The sequence below is a fragment of the Calonectris borealis genome, unplaced genomic scaffold (assembly GCF_964195595.1).
Source record: "Calonectris borealis unplaced genomic scaffold, bCalBor7.hap1.2 HAP1_SCAFFOLD_133, whole genome shotgun sequence".
NCBI classification, from domain to species: Eukaryota; Metazoa; Chordata; class Aves; order Procellariiformes; family Procellariidae; genus Calonectris; species Calonectris borealis.
In genome coordinates this window covers 164,383-192,254 of record NW_027441520.1, presented here as the reverse complement: position 1 = coordinate 192,254, position 27,872 = coordinate 164,383, and the positions used below count along the sequence as shown (strand labels likewise).

Sequence of the window (27,872 nt, the reverse complement as noted above, 5' to 3'; positions counted from 1 at the left end):
TTTGGAGCGATTCAACAATTAGGGATTCCTCAACGCGACAACGTTCCCTCGCCTCCACAGCAGCGGCTGAACTGGCACCAAGAACAGCACAAACAATCGCTTTTCCTCTTCCAGATCTCACTCTCGCATCCTTTTGCAAAGCACTCGTCCGATCAACCACACTCTGCAAATTATATCAATTTCCCTGAGCCCAGTCCATTCCGGGCACAGAGGGTCGTGCATTATGTCTCTCCAAAAACTCAAACAAAACTTCTCTCCCCGAAGGGACAGTTTTAGTATCACTCATCTCTATACCAAGCGGGGAAGCGGTCGTCTCAGGAAGGCAGCTCCTAAGTTACAAACACAGCCCCGCACCCCTGCCTCTCCTGAGAGGTCTCACGTAAAACAGTGCGGCATTCTCGGCTCGAGGGATCCTGTCAATTTAAATTCCTGATCCAATATCGGGGGAGGTTTCGATGTGATCCCAAGAGCGAGATGAAGACACAAACCAGGTCAAATGCCATATGTCCTAAACAACTTTTATTATCAAAAGTAAAAGTTAGTAGCGATACTGTATGTCCTAAATAAATTCTATTATCAAAAGGAAAAGTTAGTAGCGATACTGTATGTCCTAAACAAATTCTATTATCAAAAGTAAGAATGAGTAGTGATAGGATAGATTAGAATAAAGACAGAAATCAAGCAAGCGTTTGGGGTAGAGTTGCAAGAATAGTCACCACCATGGATCCGCGGCGTCTCAGAGTCGCCACCTTCCCAGGCAACACGGAGCCTTGCTCAGAGCGCATCCCCTGCAAACCGCAGCCCTCGGTGGCCTCGCAGCTGCTCTTATCTCTGAGCAGATCTTTTGTAGTTCTTAGGTACGCAGACAAATGTTTTGTAGTTCAGTTTCTCCCACTTTGCAGCGGCTCTGCTTAGCCAAGCAATCCTTGAGACAAACGCCAGGACTCACTGACAAACGTTTCCGTTCCTTACAGCACCTGCACCTCATGTCTTCACTGAGGGCTCCTCCTGAGCTGCTCTTCCTCTGGTGGGTCACCACCTCCATTAATGGCCCTCACCAGCCTCGGCTGGAGACCCCCACCCATACCCCATGCCCATGGTCCCAGGAGCTCCTTTAAGCTCAGGCCTGGGCCTTCGACATCCATCTGTGCTTTGGTGAAGGACTGCCAGCTGGAAAGCAATGAGGGTTGGTGAGAAACGAGGGTTGGTGAGAAACGAGGGTTGGTGAGAAACAAGGGTTGGTGAGAAGTGAGGGTTGGTGAGATGTGAGGGTTGGTGAGAAGTGAGGGTTGGTGAGAAGTGAGGGTTGGTGAGAAACAAGGGTTGGTGAGAAGTGAGGGTTGGTGAGAAACGAGGGTTGGTGAGAAACGAGGGTTGGTGAGAAAAGCTCGTTGAGCTCATTGGGGTCACCTGCCAAATCCCACTGGACAACTGCATTTAACGCTTCCTACCAGGAATATCAGTCACCTCCCCTTGTTCACGATGATGCAGATGATGTCAGGGTGAAAATGGGGCCAAGTGGGGATTTTACTGAAATCCTGCTTGGACTTGGCCATAAAATCGAGGGCTGCGAGGAGGTGACACCTCCAAGCGTTCCTGCAGTGCCCCCGCTTTGGTAAAGAGCACCATCTGGTTGCAGCATTGTTTTATGAGATTTACTCAACTTTTGCAGACTTTGGAGACCCTCTTGTGACTTGTGCCCCCCCATGACATCAGGAGAAAGGAGGTTCCTAACGATTTGTGGGTGCAATTTGAGGACAACGGGGGGGGAAAGTTCTGCAAAACATCTATCAGCAGAGAATATCTCTGATATTCAGAATATAAATATGAAGGATATTTCCCCTTTCTGCAATGCCTTTCTTGCTTCCACAGCAGCTCCTGGTGGACACAGAGTCTTTTATGGAGTCCTGCATGGGACAGAAGCCGGCCTTTGGGTCTGTGGATGAGATGTGCCTTCCACCCAAAAGGGTTTTCCTTGGTCACTCAGAATGAGGTTTAAATGTAGGACATAAAAGAAATCTAAATTATTTATCTGATGTTTGGCTCTGCCTTTTCACACCAGAGCACCTGTCAGTCCTCGCCCCGAATATTGGCAGTGAGATGTCCCAGCCCTTGCCTGGCTCAGCCCCTGCAACCTGATTTGGTCACCAGCTGCCCCACCAAGACCCTTGAAACTCCATCAGAATTTCTGCAGTATTTCTCTGCCCTTTTCCCTACCCAGAAAATTTAACCTTTTCTTTTGAATTCCTTAGTGTGGAGGAGAAGATCCACCTCCCAGCCCGAAGGGAAAGAGCCCCATGATTGCAAAGCCATGCAAATGTATGTAAATAACACAGGAGGTCTGCTGTCACGTCAGACCCTGGAAGTGTCCCAAGGAGGTGTCCACCTCCTCTGGTTTCCCTGGCAAGGAAACTCATTGTCTGAATTTCAGACTCAGTTACACACCTTGGGATCTGCTCATCACCACTGAAGGACCAGGGAGGTTTTCAGTCTGTCCATTGGGAGTTCCACAAAATGTAAACAAAATTTCAAAATTAGGACGAAATTTGCCTTGAGGGGGTGGGAAATTGGTCATTAAGGTGCATGTGAGCGTCGGCGTCTCAGGGAAAGGACATCTCCAGAGACAGGGCTGTATCTCGGTCCCTGCGCCAGTGCCTTCCCAAGGGCAGAGGGATGTGTGTCCACCCCCATCAGCAACGCCCACCATTGCTCTCAGTCCCCCCCCTTGCGGCGATGCATGTGTTAGGAAGGGAGGAGGAGTGGTTCGTGGTCCTAAAATCCACTTAAAATGAAAAATACAGACAGTTGGTGCCTGTTCAGAGCTGGAGTGACCAGCCCGTGCCTTGCTGTGGATTGCTCTGCAGGCAGAAATGAACAGAAAGCTGTTAAAAAAAAAACCAAAAAAAAACCCAAAAAAGAGCCCCCAAAATCCCCAAAACAACAAACATGCGCTTATGCCACAGTTATCTGTACGGATGTAAGGGATAAATATTTCTGTCTGTCACCTTTCATCTGCTAGGAAGCCCAGAACAGCGCTGGGACGCTCACGACTGCCCCGTGAGAGGCCTCCAAGTCTCTGCTTCTCAAGGGCTTCTCCAGGTGCTTCATCACCCACACGTATATTTTGTCTAAACAGGACTGCAAATACGTGAAGTGTGAAATCAAACAAAATACTTTCATTGTAAACAACCTTTTTAAAGCCACCTTTAATTGCCTTGGACAAGCGGGACTCTGAAAACAGCAGAGCAGTAAGTTGTGTTTGTCCCCAAGTGGTTTTGAGGTTGCAATTTGTCAAAAGAGGAACAAATTGAAAGGGAATCGATCCAAGACCTTCTCGACCAGCCCCAAAGTCATCAGTGGAAGAGGCAAAGTCACGATTAGAAGACCGGTCGACGTCCCTACGGTGGGGACAACAGTCTTCTGCACCGGGTCTCAGACCGATTCACCCGCTGCTTCTCGAGGAGTTGCCCGTGTCTCCACTTCGAGGGCACCGCAGCTGCCGTCACGCTTGTTTCTGCACGATATTGAGTTTGCAGCACTAAAAGTTAAACCGAAACACTCCAGCCAAGCAAGGCCTGCCATCCCCAGGGAGTGTAAAAGACGTGAGAGCCACGGGAATGACTCATTTTCCTGGAGGAAGTACGGCTATTTTTGGAAAGCAGTGAGGAATTGTCAAACGAAAACAAGAAAAAAACCCTACTGATAACCACTCCCGTGGCTGAAAGGAAACCCTGGCCAGAAACTCGCATTCCTGACGATGAAGCTTTTCCTCAGGGATTTCCGAAGGGCATTTTTTAAGTCTTTGCTTCGCAGACTAAAAATGATGGGGCTGAGGAAGGGGGTGAAGACAGTGTAGGACACATCAATGAGAGCGTTCGCTCCCGCAGCGTGGGGCGATTTGCGTTGCAGGTAGATAACGGAGGCGCAGCCGTAATGCACCACCACTACGGTGATGTGGGAGGCGCAGGTGGAGAAGGTTTTGTGCCTCCCCTCCGCTGAAGGTATCTGCAGGATGCGGCCAAGGATGAAGGCGTAGGAGAGAAGGATGAGCAGCAAGCAACCCAACAAGGCAGTCAAGCAGAAGACATTGACCACGATGGCAGCCTTCTCGCCACCAGCACAAGCCAGCTGGAGCAGGGGGGGCACATGGCAGAAGAAATGGTCGATCTGGTGGGACTGGCAGAAGGGTAACTGGAAGACGGCGCAAGTCACCAGCAGCCCCAGGAGACACCCACCCAGCCAGGAGGCAACCACCAGCTGCGTACAGACACGGGAGGTCATGAGGGTGTTGTAACGCAAGGGGTGACAGATGGCCACGTACCGGTCGTACCCCATCACCGTCAGGAGGAAAGAGTGCATGAAGCCAAACGTGAAGGAGAAATTCATTTGTGCAGCACAGCCCAGGAAAGAAATGGCTCGAGTTCCCGGCACTAACCCCGACAGCATCTTTGGGATGATGGAGAAGGTGTAAAAGAGCTCTGAGAAGGACAGGGCACCTAGGAAGAGATACATGGGCGTGTGCAGCCCGCGGTCCACCCTGATAACAACCATGATCGCTATATTTCCAGCCACGGTCACCACGTGCATGAGGAGAAATAGCACAAACAACACAACCTGGAGCTCAGGTAATTGGGAAAACCCGGTCAAAATGAACCCTCTCGGGGTGGTTTCGTTGTCCCTTTGCATTTGTGCTTTGTCTGAGAAGAGCAGAACATTTTAACGGGCAGCTTGGCCTCCCATGGAGGAAACGGCACCTACATCAGACTTAAATTCTTGCTTTCTATCTCCCACGAGAAACAAGGTGGAAATCGATCTGCACGTCTGAGCTCTACCAAACCTCTTCTTTGCCCAGCAATATCTCACGTACCTTCAGAGTTTCTGTCCCGGCACAGCTGAGAAGACCTCGGTAACGTCACTGATGTACATTAAACTGAGTCCTGGCCCATGCTGACCCTCAATGGCCAAGCCAGGAACAGCAGAGAATCATCGAATCGTTTAGGTGGGAAAAGACCCTTAAGATCACCGAGTCCAACCGTAAACCTAACACTGCCAAGTCCACCACTAAACCAGGTCCCTAAGCGCCACCTCTACAGGTCTTTTAAATACCTCCGTGGTCACCTTTAGCCCAACCCCCGGTGTCTCCGTGACGGTTGGCACCAGGACTTTGCAGCTAACAGAGCTACTCCAATACCTCTGCGAGGACCAACCCTGAGAGCAGGGGGGGCTGCTTTACGTCGGCAGAAGAGGAGCCTGGCGAGCTGCAGCCTGGTGGGAGGACCGATGTGGGGATGTTCCCCTCTTAAGGCTGGATTTCCCTGGGGACGCTCGATTCTGCGTCAAGCACGCAGCATCTTCTCCTTCTCCACTGCTTGAGGGGCTGTGCCCCGGCAGCTGGGGGGTGCGCTGGGTCCCCCGTGCGCAGTCACCGACTGCAACTGGAAAGAAGAAGACAGAAGAGCAGGAAGGGCGTTAGGTCCTCGGCAGGGTCAGGGGACGCAGCGGCGAGAAGGTTGGGTTCATCGCTGCCGGCTGCAGACCCCATCAGCCTCTCCGCGCTCCCCCTGCTCTCACCTGGGATCTGCACCCACCGTAGCTGCTCCTGGGGCTTTCTGGAGGGGGGTAGACACCCTGCTGCTTCTGCACCGGGATGAACTTGGATCCTTCACCCCATCAGCAGATCTTACTGCTTACACCAGTCAGAAGTTGAGAACCTTTCTGATGAGATGGGGGGTCAAGCATATTACTGGCATCCCACGCTCACCGACGGGGCAGAGCCTTGTAGAACGCACGCATCAGGTATTGAAGGACTAACAAAGCAAAAGGAGGAAGAAAAGGACCCGCAAATGAGACTGCATAAAGTCCTGTTTACTCTAAATTATTTGTGTCTGATGGGAGAGAGAGAAGAGCCATCGATTATAATACATCACCAAAACCTTAAGTTTAACTCTCATACAACGCTTCCAAAACTAAAAGTAATGTATCGAGACCCAATCACTGGCATGTGGCTGGGCCCAGTTTCGGTAATATTTAATGGAAGAGGATACATGTGTGTTTCCACAATAAGGGACCAATTCGGGTGCCTAGCCGAGCGGTGAAGCCTGCACTCTCACAAGAAGGGGTTACCTGGGCAAACAAAACAGATCAATCTGCGTTTTGTTTTGTCTCTTGCTACAGCAACTGAGCCTTTCAGAACCTGTTTGGTGTGCCTGGTTTCTGGGTAGAAGAGTTTATGTGTTGCATGAACCTATCCGATCATGGTGAGTCTACACGTAAACAATTACAATGGTTAAAAAACCATGTAAGCATGATACCACAAAATCATGGCATTTTAGATGAATGGCTCATGAATATTTTTAGAGAGTTGCCGCAATGGCTGATAGCTTCGTTAAAAGAAGGCTTGCGTATATTGATTATCATCTTAATATTGTGTGTATGCTTTTGTATTGCTTTTAGTTGTATAAAAAAGGCTGTATCGAAAGTAGTAAATCAGGCTTGGATTGTTCAAAAACAAAAAGGGGAATTTGTAGAGGGATTTTTATGAAATAACGGTCATCCTGTGAACATTCCAAGCACTGAGGATTTGTTAGCAATAGTATAAGGCTGCTAAAGAGCAATTGTAGTTTTAGAGTCTCTGAAGTGATAGTAGAGTAGGAAAAACAGGCTGAGGAATGTAACTATCAGTAGATTAGGTAACGGAATGCAGGCGCAGGAAGCATTCGCGTGGACACCTGCTTTTGACCAATCTGTGTATGTTAAGATTCGTGTGCTTGCTGACTGTGAACCAATAGAGGATTCGGAGGTGCGCGTGTTACTGTGGCTAGCTTATAAAAGTAGCACAATATCTTGAAATAAAGGAGAATGACCATACCCACATTGGGACTCCTCATTACTCCAGGAATGCGCTCCTATTCCGACCCATGGTCACTCCAACACATCCTCTTCGAACGAGTGAAATGAAAGGGAGTAATGTGAAAGACCCATCAGGTCAATCCACCCATTAAGGGAAAGTAATATTTATTATGCCATAGATGCAAAAGGCAAAAAGCATTGGATTGTTCCTCAGAATACTTGCGGAGATCTAATCTGGTTTATCCATGAGCTAAGGCAAACACTCTGAGCACAGTGAAGGACACTGAGTGGTGGCCTGACATGATTGCTGGTGCCATCTTTCTTATGCCATGACAAACACAGATTACGCTGGAGTAAAAGCCCCAGTCCAGCACCAGCCTATTGAAGGCCCATGGACATGACTGCAGATTGACTTTGAAGAACCTCAGTGACAGCTTGAAATACCAAATCCATCTTGGTAAGAGAAAATCCTTTTAGTTAATTGGGAGAAGCCCTCCCTTGCAAAACCAACAGGGTGGCCACCAGTGCAAATCTGCTGTTTAACAGCATCTTTTCTTGGTGGGGTCAGATCCACACCATAGAATCTGATCTCAGCACCCATGGTGTTGCGTGATCACAACATAACATGTCCCACGCTGGCTCTGTCATCCCATGGGACAGGGGAGATGGAGATGCCAGTAAAAGGATGTGTTTGGTTGTTGAATGTGGGGTCCAATGTGGGGTGATGCAGGCAAAAGAGACCCACCTGGGTGCTGATTCTGGGGGCACCTCTGTTACCGCCACCTGACCAGCTGTGCCAGGCAGGAGGGCAGCAGTGCCCATGGCCACCCTGCTCAGGACTAACCCTGAGCTTGGTGAAAAATCTTTTCCTTATCTCCAGATTGAACACTGTTTCACCCAACACCCGTTACCTTTCATCCTCTCAACATGCACCATGGTGGAGAGCCTGGCTCTTTATTCTCCATAACCTCCTTGTAGGTAGTGGCAGCCTTCACCAGGCTGAACAAATCCAGCTCCTTCAGCCTCTGCTCAAAGGCAAAGTGCTCCAGCCCCTGACCATCTCGGGGGCCTTTTGCTAAAGCTCCTCCAGCTTGCCAATATTTTACTTGTATTGGGGGTCCCAAAACTGGATGCGGTATTCTGGCTAATCCCTCCCCTCGATCTCCTGACCATGCTCCTGGTCATACAACCCAGGACGCTGTTGACCTCCCTTGCTTCAGGGCATACGGCTGCCTCCTGTCCAGATCCCTGACCACCAAGACCTTCTCTCCAGGGCTGCTCCCCAGCCAGGAGGCTCACAGCCTGTGCCATGGCCAGGGTTAGTCCATTGCAGGGGCAGAAACTGGCATTTGTCCTTGTGGGATTTCCTGCCAATACGTGCTCTCCTCCTCCTTGAACCCTTTCCCTAAGCACAGAGTCCTGGAGACCTTTTCAGTAAGGACTAAGGCAAAGGCAGCATTGAGTCCCTCAGCCCCATCTGTGCCTGCTGTTGTTAAATCACCCTCCCCATGCAGCAGCAGCCCTGCATTTTCCTACTGGTTCTAACGACCAATAACTAAACCTCACCACGGTGAGCATGGAAATGGCCAATGAGAGAGGCTGGGGGGTGACAAGTGCCCTGGGCCACCTTCCTGGTCTGTCAATGCCACCGAGGGCACAGACCAGGCTCCTTTCTTCTGAACCTGCATGTCTTCAATTCCCTCCACGAGACCAGGCTCTGGCAGCACAAACCCACTGGGGTGTGCCCTCACCTTGCATGGTCATGAGCTCTACACTGATGGTTTTCTCTCCTGGGCATGTTCTAGCCAAGCCCAGCTGTGTCCAAGCTCTCCCACCTCCCCTGCCCTCTCTCCACCTCCCCTGCCCAGTCTCACCCGGCACCACCGAGCTCACCGCAGGGTGCTGCAGACCTCTGGGCACTCACACCACAGCCCCAGCCCCGCTGAAGGGCACGGCAGCTGCTGGGGGTCAGCCCCAGAGATGGGGGACATCCATAGCGCAGGGAAACAGAGGTCAGTGGCACCCTGTGTCCTCTGCTCTCCTCGCCAGGGGATCCTAAGAGGGCTGCAGCCCCTCCGTACCATCCCCTCTCCCCAGGCCAGCACAACAGCCCTGGCTCCGGGGGTCCTCAGGCTGCTCCTGCTGCCCCAGGGATGGAGCAGCCTGCCCTGAGAGCTGGTGCAGCCAGAAAGAGGTTTTAGATTCCCATTCATTCTTGCTCCGCTGAGGATGGATCTCAGGCAAGGATGTTGCTCCAGGTTCATTTGTTTTGCTTAAATAGACAGACAGCTGGCCCCTCATTTGCACAAAGTCTCTGGGTCAAACAAGACGGGTGGATACATCGGTAGGAGGGGATGAATAATGACGTTTCCTTGTAGACAACATCATCACAAGAGGAAGAAGTTAAAAAAACAAACAAACAAAGGAAAGACAGGCTTGGCCTGTCACGACACACAGAGGAAGCCATTTGCAGAGGAAGGTAGGCGGTCTATGGATGCTGAAATAAATCCAGCCAGTTTCCTCAGGGCAACCTTGAGCTCCTGGTTCCTCATGCTGTAGATGAGGGGGTTCACTGCTGGGGGCACCACCGAGTACAGCACTGCCACCACCAGGTCCAGAACTGGCGAGGAGATGGAGGGGGGCTTCAGGTTGGAAAACATGCCCGTGCTGATAAACAGTGAGACCACGGCCAGGTGAGGGAGGCACGTGGAGAAGGCTTTGTGCCGTCCCTGCTTGGAGGGGATCCTCAGCACGGCCCTGAAGATCTGCACGTAGGATAGAACAATGAAAACAAAACACCCGCAAAATACAAAAGCGCTAACCAAAAGAACCCCAGCTTCCCTCAGGTAGGAGTGTGAGCAGGAGAGCTTGAGGATCTGGGGGATTTCACAGAAGAACTGGTTTATGGCATTGCCTTGGCAGAGGGGTAGTGAAAAGGTATTGGCAGTGTGCAGCATGGCGTAGAGGAAACCACTGCCCCAGGCAGCTGCTGCCATGTGGACACAAGCTCTGCTGCCCAGGAGGGTCCCGTAGTGCAGGGGGTTGCAGATGGCAACGTAGCGGTCATAGGCCATGATGGTGAGAAAATAAAATTCTGCTGACATCAAAAAGAGAAAGAAAAAACCCTGTGCAGCACATCCCGAGAAGGAGATGACCCTGCTGTCCCAGAGAGAACTGGCCATGGATTTGGGGACAGTGGTGGAGATGGAGCCCAGGTCGAGGATGGAGAGGTTGAGGAGGAAGAAGTACATGGGGGTGTGCAGGCGGTGGTCGCAGGCTATGGTGGTGATGATGAGGCCGTTGCCCAGGAGGGCAGCCAGGTAGATGCCCAGGAAGAGCCAGAAGTGCAAGAGCTGCCGCTCCCATGTATTTGCAAACTCCAGGAGGAGGAACTGGGTGATGGAGCTGCTGTTGGACATTTGCTGCCTCAGGGCAAGGGGACCTGTCCAAGGAGGAAAAGGCAGTGACAAATAAGGGAAGATTTCTCTGAGCAAAATCAAAGCCATTTTTCATTTAACCCCCCAAATTGCCTCTCCCCTTTCAGAGACTTTTGAGCAGCTCCCTTGCACAAGCGCTGGGTTGTGGTGGCTGAGGATGCCACTGGGAAGACAGGACTCTGCAGTGGGCTCTGGAGGAGTTAGTTCTGCCCTACAGCAATAGGTAAATAAGAACAAGGAGTGACCTCTGGTTAAATCAACTCGTGATGGATATTCATCCATTCACTCTCCATTCACTTGACTGCAGAAGAGTGTTGGCTGTTTATTTTCTTCTAGTTGCCTGTTTCATTACTAGGAGCATTTCTTGCATTTGTACTGCACTCCATGTGAAATCTTGAGGGTGCTGGGAGGCAAAGGGACTGTCCCTCAGTGCAGAGTGAGGACAGCCAGTCTGTCCATCAGTCCTGGTCTCAGGCTTGGACTCATTCCAGTTGCCCCCATGCCACTGCCCAGTTACTCCCCGCCTTCTCTGTTGGTCTCCCAGATATGACAAAGACCTTGATGGAGAGCTGTGCGCTTCCATTAGGATGTCCTAAAGGGAGAGTCAGCTTTTTCCCACCCCGTGCACTGCATTGCCCAGAGCTCACTGATTAGAAGGGTTCTTGGACATCTTCCTACCATGGAGACATCTGCATGGCAGGACCCATAGGGTGAGAGTCTGAGCTGCAGCTGAAACCCCCATCCCCAAAGAGCCTCAAAACCAGAACATGGGTTCTTGCAACTGGAGACACAAGGAGAAATACCACAGTGCTTTTGCAAGGGTAGGCAAGGCCGGGAAGGGACATACTGGCAGCCAGGAGAGTCTGCTCTGCTGGAGGTTTGGCTGACGAGGAGCTGACTCATGATCTGAAAACCCTGACATGAAAAAGCTGTCGGGGGGGTGCTCCCATTGCCCTGCCAGACTATTCTGTCAGCACTCTCCTCCCATTCCCTGCCCATGTCTCAGCTGTCTGGAGCTGTCCCTGCCGGGATCTGCTTCCCTGTCTCCTCCCTGTCAGTGCTCCCAGACCCCGTCCCACTCGCTGTGTGCTCAGCTCTGCCCTGCAGACCCCTCCTGGCAGCCAGGCACGGCCCAGGGGCATCTCTGTGTGTGCAGGACCTGAGGAGCAGCTCAGACCAGTCCTAATGACAGTTGGGGGTCTCAGTGCCTCCTCTGGAACAGAGAAATAAATTCCCCTCTCCCACTGCTCACCCAGACAACCAAGAGGAAAACCTCAAAGCACAGATACCTTCCCTTTCAGGTAACCCCCACCTTGACCTTCCTCTTTAGAACTCCCTTCAGAAACGTCCTGGGGGTGATGTGGAGCTGTGAGCAGCCCTCACCCATGCAGCACCCTCTCGACAGCAGAAGGACCCTGCCCTGCTGGGGGTCGCTCCTTCCACCCCCAGCTTCTCCCCACAGCGCTGTGGGGAGCTCCCTGGGCAGGCTGAGTGCTGACCCTGGCAGGTAGCAGAGTCCCTGCCCCAGCACACAGCCCCTGGGGTGCAGGGACCCTGCTCGGAAGGACAGCCCTGGGCACCCCTGGGTGCACACCCAGCTGCACATCCTTGCAACCCTCCCTGGAAGAAGGGGGTGGTCATGCCCTATCCCTCTGAGGGTGCAGCAGAGAAGCCCTGCTCTGGAGCACGTCCTTCTCTCCACGGAAGAAACCCTGAGAGCCATCCTGCCAGATCCTATCTGCTCTGGGATGCGCCAGCGCTAGGAGATCCCTCCAGGACGCTCAGGTACATTGCCCTGCAGCCAGAGACTTACTGTGTCAAGGGCTGTGAAGATTTCTCCTCCACTGAGCTCTCAGCATCCTCCCACTCTTCGCTGCCTTTAACCTCTCTCTTGCTTCTCTCCTCTCCCCTCGCTGCCCGCAGGCAGTGCCCTCAGCCCTGCTGGGCTTCGCAGAGGAGCTGCTCCTGGGCAGAGCTGTCTCTGCAGCGCTGCCCGCTTGCCATGAGCTCCCTCCATCCCAGGAGCCCAGCCCAGCCCAGGAGCAGAGGACCAGCCCAAGGCAGCACTTGCTCTGCCCTCTCTGGGCTCCCTCAAGGTGTCCCTGGGGCTCCAGGGCTGACAGAGCCTGAAAGGCAGCAGGATCATCCCTGCGGAGTCTAATTTGGAGTCATCAAAAGCAATCACTAATGGTCCCGCTCTAAACAGTGGGGAGGGACTGATTCCTGCAGCAGAAATTGTCCTACCAGAGCGTGGTTGTCTGCGAGAGGTGTAAATGTTCCCCTCTGGACACCGCGGTTCCTGTCCCATAACAAAAAGTGCACACAGACAGGGACAGGGAGGGGTTGGCTTCCCCTGTGCCGGGGGTTCAGCTGAGGCCGTGCAGGCATCTCATCCCCAGCTGGAAGAAGCAGGATTCAGCTCCCCCCATGCACCCCACACAGCCACAGGAGCTGGGATTCTTCTTGCTTCAGGACAGGGGTGCACAAAAGCGTTGCCTGCAGGTAAGTCCCTGCTCTGAGCCCCTGGTCTTTATTCTGTGGGCACTCAGTTGCTCACACACAGTTGCCCCCGACTGAAGGGCCGGGATGGTCCAAGATGTCTTCAAGTGTTTGCAAGCTCTGATGGAAAATCTCTGAGAATACCCGCATCCTTCCCAAGCATCAGCTGGGCTGGGAGGGAAAGAGGGATTTCCTTGGCCATCCTAAATGACACCAGACCTGTATGTTTAGGGCACCTGAGCGCACCTTGTCACATATATCTCTGGAGCAGGCAGAGCTCTTGAGCTGACCAGAGGAGTGCCCCAGAAGGAGACCCAGGTCTCTATCCATTGCATTTACTAGAGCACCAGTCACTGCAAAGCTATGTCCACATCCCTGCACTGAAGACATCTTATTTATTTCAGGGCTCTCATTTTAAAAAAAAGCCTCCAGTGCCATACCAGATGCCTGGAGTGCCTAATACAACTCCACTCAGCAGGCAAACACAGCAGAGGACCTCTAGGAAAGCCATGCCCTGTTGGAGCTGGTGTGGGGCAGACATCCCAGGGCCTCCCAAAGGGGTCTGGTGCCTGTATGCCGTCACCTCAACACCAACACCATGGCACAGATGCAAGGTCCATCCCTTGCTGGTGCTGTAGGACTGGGAGGTAGGTCGCACCAGAGTGCCCAGCCCTGTAATTGTGTTTTCCACCCTTGACTATTCTCCTCTCTCTGAACCTCTACTCACCTGCCTGATGGTATGGGGAGCATGGTATGCAAGCCCCACAGCCCTGCAGAGTTTCTGCAGTCACCAAATGTCTCCCTGGACAAGGTGTTGCTGCCCAGCCTTGTTTCTCTGGCCTTGGAGACCTCAGGGCAGTCTGTGAGCACCTCATTTCCTTGTTACGTTAACATCTGCCAAACACTCCAGTATGTGAAGCAGAGTGGGGTCCTGGGTCCCTGTTACCACGTTTGCCTGCAAGGAGCCTGTGCTCAGCCCCAGTGCCACGGCTGAGATGCTGCAGCCCAAACGTGCACAGGCAGGAGGAGGTGGAGAACAGACAGGAGGAGCTGGCGCCTCACAGCACTGTGATTTTTTGGATCAAATTAGATGTGGTGGGACAGCTTGCTCACCTGGGTGGAGGGATAGAGGCTCTGCAGAATAGAGTGGCAGGGAAGGTGAGGATGGGGGATGCCTCCAGTGTGAAGGGGCAGCTCAGATGTATGGAGCTCTTCCCGGATGGTTAGCTTCTGTCACTGGGGATTAGGGGAGCCAGTAAGGCTGACATCGTGTTGGCAGTTATGAGCCACTCAATGAGGGTGAGGAAGCAGGAAAAGCCTTCTGTCAGCAACCCAAGGAAGTCTGCAGGTCAATAAGCCAGTTCCTGTGGGGGACTGTAATTGCCCTGGCATTCACGGACCAGGCAAAACAAGGAGCAAACAGTCTGGAGGATCTTGGGACAACTTCTTGATACAGCTGCCCAGTGGGCCAACAAGGGCCCTGGATGCCCGCCTGGATCCAGTACTGGCAAACAAGGAAGAGCTGGTCAGGAATGCGATAATCAGTGTCAGCCTTGGCTGTAGTGACCATGAAATTGTGGGGTCCCAGATGCCAGGGGGGTGAAGATGGCAAGTAGCAGAGCCTTGGGGCTCCAGCGGAGAAGACATTGACTTACTCAGGAGAATGATACAGGTGGAGTCTCCCAGGCCTTTGTGCCTGAAGGCAGGACTCTGGAGGAGAACAACCAGCAGTGGATGGGGATCAAGTCAGGTGAAAGGCATAACATTAAAGAAATTAAGTTTATCACCATCAAGAAGAAGAAGAAATTATTTTAGAGCATGTTACTGTTACTGTTTTTAGTGAAAGTAGAAATAAGGCAAATTACATGGTGGGTTGACTCCCCCAGCTGGCAGCTAAGCCCCCACCCAGCTGCTCGCTCACTCCCCCCGAGCGGGATGGGGGTGAGCATTGGAAGGGCAAAGTGAGAAAAACTCACGGGTCAAGACAAAGACAGTTTAGTAAGTGAAGCAAAACCGCGTGCGCAAGTAAAGCAGAATAAGGAATTCATATCCGTTTGCTTTCCTTCCTCTGCCTTTGCTGAGGGGACTGAATAGCCTCCTCTTTTTATAACAGATAGAATGGTTTGGGTTGGAAGGGACCTTAAAGATCATCTAGTTCCAACCCCCCCAACATGGGCAGGGAAAGGGGGACCCGTCCCTGGGTGGGCTCGAACCACCAACCTTTCGGTTAACAGCCGAACGCGCTAACCGATTGCGCCACAGAGACTCCCCAAGAGCTGGATAGTGCTTCCCATCGGCAGGCGGATGTTTGGCCGTTTCCAGGGAAGCAGAGTTTTGTCACAAATAACGGTGACCTGGGAAGAGAAACCCCATAACCCTGAATGTCCACCCTTCATCCTTCTTTCCCTGAGCACCGGACCTCCCCTCCCATGGCATTTCTGGTAGCAGTCCTGCCTCACTCCCTGCCCACTGCAGACCACCCATCTGCGATACCAAGGTGGGCACCAAGGGAGCTACTCCTGGAGCCTCGCACAAGCGCTCAGACCTCAAAGAGCACAGAGGTGCCTTGGGGAGGTCCACCCCTCACCAAGGTGCGCTGCCTCAACTGGTGTTTTTAGGATGCATGAATGGTGACTAGGGAATGACTATGGATGACTAGTTCCTCCCTGAGGATGAGATGGAAAGCCTTGAGAGCTGCTTAGCTTCTCAGTTAGTGATTAGGTAGTGATCGGCATTGAGTAGGGATGCAAGAGAGGGTGGAGGGAACTCAGCAAGAAGCAAGGTGGTGGTTGAGGGCTTTAGCAAATCCTTCCAACCATGTGTGAGCCCAGAAATGGAAAGCCGTTGATGCCTGTGGGTGGAGGAGCAGTCGGTCTGCCCTGGGAATGTGGCTGAAGGCCCCTGCCCAAAGGAGAGGTTTCCAACCTGTGTGCGTGCCTCAGGCTGGGAGATGGGGAATGCCCTCTGCTGTGGGGTGGCTAGACAGTGCTCAGCATGCCCCATGAGCTGACCTTCCTCTCTTCCTTTTCTTCACTCCGCGTACCTGGATGGACCTCAGGAAGCCTTTCGCTTCTTAGAGGCTGGTTCTTCTTCCAGTATCTGCAGTTCAGGAACTTGGCACCAGAGGGCTCATTAACATGCAAAATGCTCTAACAAGCCAAGTCTCCCTGCATAATTCTCCCTAATTCTTCAAGTCTTGTGTGGCTGATTTGAGAGATTCCAGGAGTGTAGCCAAACTGAGAAGATTTCAGTAATAAATAACAATAAAACAGGATTTCTTCTTCTACCAGTTTGCTTTATTTTTCTGCTTACTGAACAAGTGATATCAGCCGTCCCCAATTCCTATTGATCTGAAGTGTCTCCTGATGAAGTCGGAACATGTAGGAAAAGTAAGATCCTTTCTGTATGACACTGTATGGGCAACCTCTACCCCCCACACACCTCCCACACACCTTGCCACTTCTATCATCAGCCACCTAGGACTTGCATCACGCTTTCTCAAATCTAAGCTTTTTCCACTAAATTCTGCAGCTGAAGGTGCATTTGCACCAGTTCCCACCTGTTTTATTTGGAGAACCATCTGCACACAGTCACAGAAGGATGGTTCTTACCTGCCAAGAAAAAAAAAAAGGAAAAGAAAGGGATAGTTCAATAAAAATAAAACACGTTCCTCAGCTGCATATGAAGTCCAAGTTGCCTCCACTGAAGTCCACTTTCCACAGTGGGTAGCCTTAGAGGAAAACCTTCAGCGAGATACATAGGAAGGGACGCATAGGAACATAACTAAGGATTTGGCTAAAGGGACCATCAGGCAGGCTGCAGAAGGTTGAGAAGGGGTCAGTTTATGCAGGATGTGGAAAGATGTGAGAGAGTAGTGAGAGTCAGTGCAGAGGAAAATCAATATTTCTTCTCCTGAACGTAGTATACGGGCTGGAAATGTCCACGTTGGCATCATGGCATCATGACACCCACATTAACTGTGGTGATTTACATGTATGGGACTTTATTTATAAAGGACCCCATCCATGGGTCAGTGACTTGAGACACCACAGCTGTGAGCTGTGACTGCCTTGGGCAGAACTTGTCCTCGCTCCCTGCTTGGTGATGGCACTAACGAGCTATCTGTCAGGCAAATGTGGGCACCAAGTGAGCTCCACCCACCCGAGCCTTGCACAAGGACCTGGATTCAAGGAGGACAGATGTGCCTGAGGGAGGCCTTCCCCTCACGTAGAATTCTTTCCTAAATTGGTATTTTGGGATCCATGAATGCTGAATGGAGAGACGTGGCCATTTCTGGAAGGGGGGATGGAAAGCCCTGCTGGGAAACCTGGCTGCTATCTGTGCAGGTCCAGGGAATCACCCTCCACATGTTGTTCAGGAAGCTGTCCCGAACCAGATACTAACCCTGAGAGTACGGGGTACTTTTCACCCAGGGACACAACCTTTCCTTTTTGCTCTTCCCAGGAAGTTCTCAGTCCAGAACATTGGCTTTCCTCATTGGTCTCCAATGGCACTTGATTTTTATTACTACTGGCATGACCCATCCATCTAGAAGTTGCATTTAGGCAGTCTTGCTCATCCTGTGGGAATCATCATGTAGACATCATAACAGCTTTTCACAGAATCACAGAGCTGCTGGCCCAGGAACATATCCAGAAGACTTTTAAATGTCTCCAAGGGTGAAGACTCCACAACCTCGCTGGGAAACCTGTGCTAGTGCTTGGACACTCTCACAGTAAAAAAAAAGTGTTTCTTGATGTTCATAGGGACCCTCCTGTGTTTCAGCTTGTGCCCATTGCCTCTGGACCTGTCAGTGGGCACCATGAAAAGAGCCTGGCTCCATCCTTTTTGAACCTTGCCTTCAGGTATTTATATACATTGATACGATGCCCCCTGAGCCTTCTCTTCCCCAGGCTGAACAGACCCAGCTCTCCGGGCTTCTCATAGGAGAGATGCTCCAGTCCCTTCATCATCTTCGTGTCCCTTTGTTGTGTCTCTCCAGTATGTCCATGTCTCTCTTGTACCGAGGAGCACAGAACTGGACCCAGTGCTCCAGCTGTGGCCTCACCAGTGCCAAGGAGAGGGGAAGGATCACCTCCCTCGACCTGCTGGCAGTATTTGTCTAATACAGCCCAGGATAGCGTTCACCTTCTTTCCCACAAGGGCACATCGCTGGTTCATGTTCAACTTGGTGTCCACCAGGACACCCAGGGCCTTTTCTGCTAAGCTGCTTTCCAGCTGGGAGACCCCCAGCACATGGGGGTCCCCATGTGCATGGACCCCCAGTGCATGGGCTTGTTCCTCCCCAGGGGCAGGACTTTGCACTTCTCCTTGTTGAACTTCATGAGGTTCCTGTCAGCCCATTTCTCCAGCCTGTCGAGGTCCCTCTGGATGGCAACACACCCCTCTGGTGTATCAGCCACTCCTCCCAGTTTGGTGTCATCAGCAAACTGCTGAGGGTACACTCTGCTCCATCATCTGGATCATTCATGAAGATTTTGAGCAGGATTGGACCCAGTTATTGAGGGTACACTGCTAGTTAGTGGCTTCCAACGAGACTACATGTCACTGATCACCACTCTTTGGGCCTAGACTTTCAGCCACTTTTGAATCCACCTCACTGTCTGCTCATCCAGCCCAGACTTCAACAGCTTGTCCATGAGGATCTTACAGCAGACAGTGACAAAAGCATTGCAGAAATCAAGGCAGACAATAACCACTGCTCTCCTCTTGTCTACAAAGGCAATCATGTAATTGGAGAGGGTTATCAGGTCAATCAACAGTCCAGGTTGGAAAGGACCTTGAAATAATTTCTGGTCCAACCTTTCATGGGAAAGGGACCCTAGGTGAGATTAGCTGGCACCCTGTCCAACCACACCTTGAAAACCTCCAGTGATGGGAACTCGACCACGTCCTTGGGAGGTCGTTCCAACTCAATGATAGTTCTCACTCTAAACTTATGTCGAGGTGAAACTTCTGCCGGTGTAACTTGTATCCATTGCCCCTTATCTTCTCCATGGGCTCCTTGTGAAGAGAGAGCCTCTGTCCTCTTTGTAGACACCCTTTAAGTACCTTTAAGTTGGCCAAAGGAATGCCCCACCAGTCTCCAAGAAGGTGCCCCCAGATGCTGTCCTGTCTCTAAGAACTACTCCATCACAGCTTTCAGCTACCTGCACATGTCTGGGACCACTTCTGGCACCTCAAATGTCACCAGGTGTTTCATCTGAACAGCTCACTCCTGGCCTCCATCTCCATTAATTAGCAGGGCAGAGGAGACAAGCAGCTCACCTGCAGGTGCCCATTCTGTGCACACCTGAACTGAGGCAAGAGGAATCCCACCTCCTGAGGGTTTGTGGCAGGCATGGGGGGGAGCTGAGTCCCCTTCTAGCCCCAGGACGGCAAACCCAGAGTGAGATGCCTCGATTGACTCAGCTGAATCACTTCCCTCAGTTTGGATAAATTATGTCCCTCCTTGTAACCTTCCTGGTTTCCTACCTAATCCTGGGAAAACAGAAGTTGATTCGCATGCCCAGCTCTGTCTCTGATAGGAGAAATCCGCTGCTGGATATGTGTCTCTCCCCGGCTGAGGGAGGGAACATCAAGGATTGCTTCAGGCTGTGCCCAGCAGGTTCCCTGGAGCCCCAAGGACACCTTAGGGGAGCCCCGAGGGGGCAGAGCAAGTGGTGCCTTGGGCTGGTCCTCTGCTGCGGAGCTGGGCTGGGCTCCTGGGATGGAGGGAGCTCATGGCAAGCGGGCAGCGCTGCAGAGACAGCTCTGCCCAGGAGCAGGGCTGAGGGCACTGCCTGCGGGCAGCGAGGGGAGACAGACGAAACAGAGAGAGGTTAAAGGCAATGAGGAGAGGGAGGGTGCTGAGAGCTCACTGGAGGAGAAATCTTCAAAGACCTCTACGTGGTAAGCCTGTGGGTGCAGAACAGTGAAGCTGCGGTTCCTGGAGGGATCTCCTAAAGCTGGCACATCCAGCAGCTTCTGGGATCACCAGGAGGACTTGCAGAGTTTCTCGAGTGCAGAGGCAGAGGACGGGCTCCCGAGCAGGGCTTCCCTGCCGCACCCTCGGAGGGACAGGGTGTCACAGCTCTCTTTTCCCAGGGCTGGCTGCAGGGGTGTGCAGCTAAGTATATACCCAGGGCTGTCCTTGCGAGCAGGGTCCCTACCCCCCAGGGGCTGTGTGCTGGGGCAGGGACTCTGCCGCCTGCCGGGGTCAGCACTCAGCCTGCCCGGGGAGCTCCCCACAGTGCGGTGATGAGAAGCTGGGGGTGGAAGGAGCGGCCTCCGGCAGGGCAGGGTCCTTCTGCTGTCGAGAGGATAATGCGTGGGTGAGGGCTGCTCACAGCTCCACATCACCCCCAGGACATTTCCTGGGGGACTTTTCAAGAGGACGGTCAAAGGAGGGATTACCATAAAGGTAAAGGGTTTTGCAGGTCTGGGGTCTTTTTTAGTTTCCTACTGTTGGGGGGTGGGGGGAGAGGAAGAAATGGAAAAGGAGCTCTCGAGTTTGAACAAGTCACTGAGACTCCTGGACTGTAACTCTGAGGGATCAGTAGGTCTGCTAGGAGCCTCCTAAAGTGCCTTCAGCCACTCTGCCTATGGGCAGCACCAACATCACCTTCGCTGGACCCATCAGGGTTGTTCTGACCTGCCCCTTTCCACCTGTGGGCATGAACGTGTGCCCAGCCAGTGCCCTGCAAACAGGCAAGTTTCTGTAGAGCTAAGATGAGTGCACAGAGCCTGGGATGGGGGCTGTGAGCACTGGCAGGGAAAAGACATGGGACAGGGAAACACCTCCCCGGAGGAAAATCTCCAGGCAGCAGGTGTACGATAAGGGAATGAGAGGAAACTAAAACCAGAAATGTTGTGGGAGGGAAAATTCGGAAAACTCCGTATCATCCCCTCCAACGCAGACCCCTTCCTCTGAGCAAGCCCCCTTGCCTCCTCTCCCACCCAGGGCTCTGCCCTCCGGGCTGTGAGGTCCAAAGCACGAACCACCTCCTCTACAGCCAGAGCTCCAGCAGAGCCGTGGTGCAGCTCTCCAGCACCTTGCCCATTTCCCTCTGAAGTGCACAAAGGCTGAGAGCAGCTGCCCAGCTATGTTGATGTAAGAGGACATTGAGGGGCTGGAGCATGTCCAGAGAAGGGCTACGAAGCTGGTGAAGGGTCTGGAGAACAAGTCTTATGAGGAGCAGCTGAGGGAACTGGGACTGATTAGTGTGGGAAAGGAGGCTGAGGGGAGACCTTATTGCTCTCTACAACTACCTGAAAGGAGGTTGTAGTGAGGTGGGGGTTGGTCTCTTCTGCCAAGTAGTGATAGGACGAGAGGAAATGGCCTCAAGTTGCACCAAGGGAGGTTTAGATTGGACATTAGGAAAAATTTCTTTCCTGAAAGAGTGGTCAGGCCTTGGAACAGGCTGCCCAGGGAAGTGGTGGAGTCACCATCCCTGGAAGTATTTAAAAGACGTGGAGATGAGGCCCTTAGGGACATGGTTTAGTGGGCATGGTGGTGTTGGGTTGACGGTTGGACACGATGATCTTAGAGGTCTTTTCCAGCCTTAATGATTCTATGATTCTATGTCATCCCTTAATGAGATACCATCATTAGGACACTTGTCTATCTCCTTGAGGTGTCCTTCCAAGCTGTGAGCTGCCCTCCAGGATGCAGATCTCCCCATAGCACCTTTGTGTTATCTGAAAGCCCCATGGAGAAGTGCAGAGATGCTATGACTGAAGAAATGCTGTTGGGTTGGTCAACGTGGTCAACGGCGCAATGTCCAGATGGAGGTCGGTGATAAGTGGTGTCCCGCAGGGGTCCATACTGGGACCAGTACTATTTAATATCTTCATCAATGACATAGACAGTGGGATCGAGTGCACTCTCAGCAAGTTTGCAGATGACACCAAGCTGAGTGGTGCAGTTGACATGCTTGAGGGACGGGATGCCATCCAGAGGGACCTGGACAACCTCGAGAAGTGGGCCCGTGTGAATCTCATGAGGTTCAACAAGGCCAAGTGCAGGGTCCTGATCTGGGTCGGGGCAACCCCCGGTATCAATACAGGCTGGGGGATGAAGGAATTGAGAGCAGCCCCGCCGAGAAGGACTTGGGGGGACGAAAAGCTGGACATGGGCTGACAATGTGCGCTCGCAGCCCAGGCGGCCAACTGTATCCCGGGCTGCATCAAAAGCAGCGTGGCCAGCGGGTCGAGGGAGGTGATTCTGCCCCTCTACTCTGCTCTGGTGAGACCAAACCTGCAATACTGCATCCAGCTCTGGAGCCCTCAGCACAGGAAAGACATGGACCTGTTGGAGCGGGTCCAGAGGAGCCCACGGAAGTGTTCAGGGGGATGGAACACCTCTCCTATGAGGAAAGGCTGAGAGAGTTGGGGTTGTTCAGCCTGGAGAAGAGAAGGCTTCGGGGAGACCTTTCAGTACTTAAAGGGGCTTATAAGAAAGATGGCGGCAAACTTTTTGGCAGGGCCTGTTGTGACAGGACAAGGGGGAATGGTTTTAAACTAAAAGAGGGGAGATTTAGACTAGATATAAGGAAGAAATCTTTTACAATGAGGGTGGTGAAACACTGGCACAGGTTGCCCAGAGAGGTGGTAGATGCCCCATCCCTGGAAACATTCAAGGTCAGGTTGGACGGGGCTCTGAGCAACCTGATCGAGTTGAGGATGTCCCTGCCCACGGCAGGGAGGTTGGACTAGATGGCCTTTAAAGGTCCCTTCCAACCCAAACTATTCTATGATTCTATGAAATGAGCCACGTGTATCCTTGGCTAGAAGTGGGGTGCTGAGACCTTGAGAAGATGTGAGACGTTTAGTGGTCTGCAGTGAATCCCTCAGCTCTCAGCACGGTCTGGTGGCTTTTCAGAGAAGCATGAGAGTGTGATCTCCCCGCCATCTCAGGTCTGGCACCTGCCCCTACCATTCCCATAAGCCCACTGCTACAGAGCAGGGCTGACTCCTGGGCAGCCAGTCAGTAGAGGCTCTGCTCCTCATGGCACACTCAGCCGGCACCAACCAGAGCTCCAGCCATGGAACTGAAGGAAGGTCTCCTGGAAAAGGCAAAAGGATTGAGTGTAGCAGGAGGTGGATCCATGAGAAATTCCTTTGATTTTCTCCATAAATTCTCACTGCCTTTTTTCTCTTGAACAGGTCCCCTTGCCCAGAGGCAGCAAATATCCAACAGCAGCTCCATCACCCAGTTCCTCCTCCTGGCGTTCGCAGACACGCGGGAGCTGCAGCTCTTGCACTTCTGGCTTTTCCTGGGCATCTACCTGGCTGCCCTCCTGGGCAACGGCCTCATCATCACCGCCATAGCCTGCGACCACCGCCTGCACACCCCCATGTACTTCTTCCTCCTCAACCTCTCCATCCTCGACCTGGGCTCCATCTCCACCACTGTCCCCAAATCCATGGCCAATTCCCTTTGGGACAGCAGGGCCATTTCCTATGCAGGATGTGTTGCCCAGGTCTTTTTCTTTCTCTTCTTGATTGGAGGGGAATATTTTCTTCTCACCATCATGGCCTATGACCGCTACGTTGCCATCTGCAACCCCCTGCACTACGGGACCCTCCTGGGCAGCAGAGCTTGTGTCCACATGGCAGCAGCGGCCTGGGGCAGTGGTTTCCTCTACGCCATGCTGCACACTGCCAATACCTTTTCACTACCCCTCTGCCAAGGCAATGCCATAAACCAGTTCTTCTGTGAAATCCCCCAGATCCTCAAGCTCTCCTGCTCAGGCTCCTACCTGAGGGAAGCTGGGCTTCTTGTAGTTAGCGTCTCTCTTGCTTTTGGGTGTTTTGTTTTCATTGTTCTATCCTATGTGCAGATCTTCAGGGCTGTGCTGAGGATCCCCTCCAAGCAGGGACGGCACAAAGCCTTCTCCACGTGCCTCCCTCACCTGGCCGTGGTCTCACTGTTTATCAGCACTGGTATGTTCACCTACCTGAAGCCCCCCTCCATCTCCTCGCCAGTTCTGGACCTGGTGGTGGCAGTTCTGTACTCGGTGGTGCCCCCAGCAGTGAACCCCCTCATCTACAGCATGAGGAACCAGGAGCTCAAAGACACACTGAAGACCCTGATTCAATCACTTGTCTTTCAGCAACAATAAGCTGCCCGTGTCTCTTCACAAGGCTTTCCTGTTCATCTCAGGAACATCCTCTGCTTTTGGCATTTGGTTTGTGATAATCATGGTTGTCCAGGAATGTCTGCATCCACTCTGCTTCTCCAGAGGCATGAACCCAGTCTGTCTGACCCAGAGTCCTTTCTACATGTTTCTGGCATGTTGCTCCAGCTGGTCTCCTGTGTTGCATCTCTGTAATAAAAGGGGATTTTCTTAGTGCCAGTGTCTGGAGGTTGGACTCTTCTTCCAAAGCTGAAGTCAAGAACAGGCTGAAGAGGTTGCCCCTGCAAGGCTGTGTTTCTGTTCTTGGGTTCTCCATGGGCTCAGGGGAGGAGGGAATGGGGCCATGTGTTGGGGAAGGAGGTCTGGGCTGAGCTTTCACATGTGGGTGACCACTGCGCCTGGAGATGTTGAATGATAGAAGGGATCTGCCTGGGACTGTCTGCCCGTGGCTTTCAGGCACCACAGCCTGGTCGCTCTGTGGATCAGCTCCACCAGCTCGGGGCTCTGCGGGGGGCACGGGGAGGGGGCAGGAGTGGCCGGCCAGACCAGCACAGACACATTCCCATGGGTATAGGTCCTCTGGGGCAGGGATGTCCCTGGAGAAGAGCAGAGGAGAAGCTCTGTGCTTCCAGGGGGGAAATAAATGACCAAGAGAAACCTATTTCTGCATGCACCAAGTCGGGGCAGGCTGATCTTTTGCTGGCAAGATGAGAAGAGCTGAGAAGTTCTGGGCCAGGCTGGAAAGTGCCTGGAAGAGGACAACACCAAAGTTAGCTGAGCTGTGTGACCATGCAGAGTGAGGACTCGCATCAGGGGATTTGTGGTGTAGAGCCACGGCTTGTGGAAGGGCTTCGAGACATGCAGGCACAGGAGAGAGGAGGCCGGTCTGGAGCAATATTTGCAGCTCCGTTGCTTGGCCATCCAACGGAAAGGGTGGTGATGGGGCCACGAAGCAGTGTCCATAGGGTGGCAGCAAAGACAGGTACAAACAAGGAATTTATGTGCATTGCCTTGATTGTGTGGGTATGATTTTGGGAAAGGCAAAGCTCACCTGGGGTTGGTTGCAAGGAAAGTCAAGAGCAAAAAGAAGAGCTTTGATTGCCCATTACAGACCAAGGCTGAACAAGGAAAACGCAGGGCTGCTGCTGCATGGGGAGGGTGATTTAATAACAGCAGGCACAGATGGGGCTGAGGGACTCAATGCTGCCTTTGCCTTAGTCTTCACTGAAAAGATCTCCAGGACTCTCTGTGCTTAGGGAAAGGTCTCAAGGAGCAGGCGAGCATGTATTGGCAGGAACCTCATGAAATCCCACAAGGACAAATGCCAGTTTCTGCCCCTGCAATGGACTAACCCTGGCCATGGCACAGGCCGGGGGCTGCTGGGCTGGGAGCAAACCTGCAGAGAAGATCTTGGTGGTCAGCAATCTGGACAGGAGGCAGCCATGTGCCCTGAAGCAAGGGAGTCCAACAACATCCTGGGCTGTATGACCCGGAGCATGGCCAGGGGATTGAGGGAAAGGATTAGCCAGAATACTGCATCCATATTTCAGATCCCCCATCCAGGAAAGATGTCAGCATGCTGGAGCGGGGTCAGCAAAGGGCCCCCAAGATGGTCAGGGACTGGAGCACTTGGCCTGTGAGGAGAGGCCAAGTGGCCAAGAGGCCAAGAAGGGAAGGCTTAGGGGGACCTCATCAGGTTGTACAGTCTCTGGGAGGTTTTCAAACTACAACTGGTTCAAGCTCAAGCTGAAACACCTGGGTACTTTTAGTAATATGGCAATGTTTTTCCACTGTGCTATAATGGGAATTTCCAGGAAGTGCATTAATCATAGGAGAAGAAATATTGATCTCCCTCTGTACTTGCATTGCCACTGCTCTGTCTTTTACACTGTGTTTTTAATCTTCCTCACCTTTCAGTGTTCCCATCTCTCCTGATTAAATGACCATGTCTAAGGACATCTTTTCAGCAGACTATCTGGACATACGCCCTTCCCATGGCTCTCCAGATTTCCCCCTCCCCTTACTCTTTGATCATTCACATGCCTCCAAACTATCTGGTGGCTGCTTTGAGCTTCAGGGAGTTAGACACTTGCCGCATCTCTGAGAAGTCTAATTAACTCAAGTCAACTGCTTAATTATGTTTATATCTATCCTTTCCCAGCTCCCTGCCTAAAACAGTTCTTGTACAGGTATCCCTTGTGGAAGGTGGACCTCATTAGATGCAGCTTGGACTTGGCATACAGTTGAGAAGAGTGTTTTCAAGCTTATTAAATCGCATCATGTGTAACTGTTGTTTTTTGGCAGTGAGGAGAAGTCCTCCTGTGCGTGTGTGCAGCCACTTCTCTGAGGAAAGCGGGTGGGAATTGGTGCCAAGGAGCTGTAACATCCAGCCTTCAGTGGAGAAGTCTGATGTGAGGACAAGTGATGCAAGGCCCAGGGGGCCGAACAGAGAAATGGTGGGGGTGGGGGGCGAGCAGCAAGGTTGTCCATAGAGTGCCCGGCCTCAAGGCACTGCTTTTCCTACCCGCCCATATCTGCTTAGGTCACCCTCTGGATCAATATCAATTGGAGAATGCTGCTATCACTTCTTCAGCAAACTGAAAAATAATTTTTAAAAAAGCCTTTAAAATGCAAACCTCCTTTTTTTATTAAGTACTCATTGAAATCTTCCTCTTTAACTATTGACCTGAAACCTCTCCAATTAGCTGTAGAAGTCTTGAAGACTTGAAGAAAATTGTGGGAAGAGACAACTCACATGAGGGATTTCTGCCTTGTAATGAGCCCCATGGTGTGTTTGGTGCCGAGTCCGTGGACTTGCAATGCTGAGAGGAGATTGCACAAACTGCTCAAGGAGTCAGAGTCAGAAGTAAACGCCGAAGTTTCGTGGAGTATTAATGGGCCCCACTGAGGGCCATTACCAACACAGCCTCCGCAAGGACTCGTTAGAGCAGAAAACTGGAGGCAGTGATGAGAGGCAGGCAAAGGCAAAGTGCTGGTGGCTCTGATGCTGAGTAAAGTTTTGATGTGTTTTACGAAGCAGGAAGGACAAGCCCGGACCCCAGTGCCTGGGAAGGGAGCTCCTGTCCATCACGCGTGGCTCAAGGCTCTCCCTGGGGCAGTGGGATGTGGGGTGTGCGATGCTGAGTGAAGGACAACAGTATGACACCTCCCACCCCCCTCGGGGGATGCAAAGAGGAAATGAGGCCCCGGTGCCATGAGGACAATGTGGGTCCTCATAGACCTCGGTGGCAGAGACGACGGCCATAGACAAGGAGACAAAGGCCTCAGTTCTGTTGGCGCCTTTCAGCCTTGCCAGCACCCTTGGCCATCTCCACCATCGGCTGTCCTATGCTGTGCCACGACTGTGCCCGGTTCCCTGCACACTGTAGGCATCTCACCCACTTCCTCGCCTTCTTCTCACCCTGGCATGTCCCTGCTGATGTCTCTCCGTCCTCTCTGGCTGTTCCTTGAAACCATGGGCTAATCCAGACTCCCTCTGAGTGTCCTGTTGCACCACAGCACTACCCTCAGAGTGGTACTTCTGTCTCCTCATGTCCAGTCTGTACCTCCCTATCTGCAGTTTATGATGGTTTTCCTTTCTCGTGCTTTTTCCTACTGCCAAAAAATGTGCCATCGTTACTGAAACAACTTTCAAGCTGTCTCGAGCTCCTACTATACTTTCCTGAGCCTCCACTTCACCAGGCCAAAGCAGCCCACGTCTCTTAGCCTCTCCACACACAGCCCTTGACCCTGCCTTAGCTGACCTCTGGGTCCTTTCCAGCTCCTCCCCACTCCTCCAGAACAGGGAGCCCCACTTGAGGCCACACTATTGCAGATGTGGCCACACCAGCGCTGAATCAAGGTGGAGATTACTCCCCTTGCCTGGGTGGCCACGCTCCTCCCAGTGCAGCCCAATATGCACAGGACCATACTCGCGTTTAGCACT

At 52.4% G+C, this 27,872-nt stretch overlaps 2 protein-coding genes, 1 non-coding gene and 1 pseudogene across 5 annotated transcripts; 1 reads left to right on the top strand and 3 right to left on the bottom strand.

Moving 5' to 3' along the window:
- Positions 1–1,275: 1,275 nt before the first annotated feature.
- On the bottom strand, positions 1,276–5,674 carry LOC142077010 (olfactory receptor 10H2-like). Of its 3 annotated transcripts, XR_012671493.1 has the most exons (3): positions 5,589–5,674; positions 3,006–5,435; positions 1,276–2,858 (listed from the first exon to the last, which is right to left on the bottom strand). XR_012671493.1 is itself a non-coding variant. In XM_075139186.1 (2 exons), exon 2 carries the CDS (start codon positions 4,684–4,686, stop codon positions 3,697–3,699), a length of 990 nt encoding a protein of 329 aa, XP_074995287.1. In that variant the 5' UTR covers positions 4,687–5,435; positions 5,572–5,674; the 3' UTR covers positions 1,276–3,696. The 3 variants fall into 3 exon arrangements, 2 of the variants coding, with proteins under 2 accessions (XP_074995287.1, XP_074995286.1); XM_075139186.1 differs by having other exon boundaries at positions 1,276–5,435; positions 5,572–5,674; XM_075139185.1 differs by having other exon boundaries at positions 1,276–5,435.
- On the bottom strand, positions 5,337–10,268 carry LOC142077011 (olfactory receptor 14C36-like). The gene is made up of 3 exons (XM_075139187.1): positions 9,363–10,268; positions 7,197–7,283; positions 5,337–5,435 (listed from the first exon to the last, which is right to left on the bottom strand). Exons 1-3 carry the CDS (start codon positions 10,266–10,268, stop codon positions 5,337–5,339), a joined length of 1,092 nt encoding a protein of 363 aa, XP_074995288.1.
- Positions 10,269–14,977: 4,709 nt separating this feature from the next.
- TRNAN-GUU (transfer RNA asparagine (anticodon GUU)) lies at positions 14,978–15,051 on the bottom strand. The gene has a single exon. It is a non-coding gene; the product is annotated as a tRNA-Asn (tRNA).
- A 7,843-nt stretch (positions 15,052–22,894) lies between these two features.
- LOC142077024 (olfactory receptor 14A16-like) lies at positions 22,895–23,911 on the top strand (annotated as a pseudogene).
- The last annotated feature ends 3,961 nt before the right edge of the window (positions 23,912–27,872 follow it).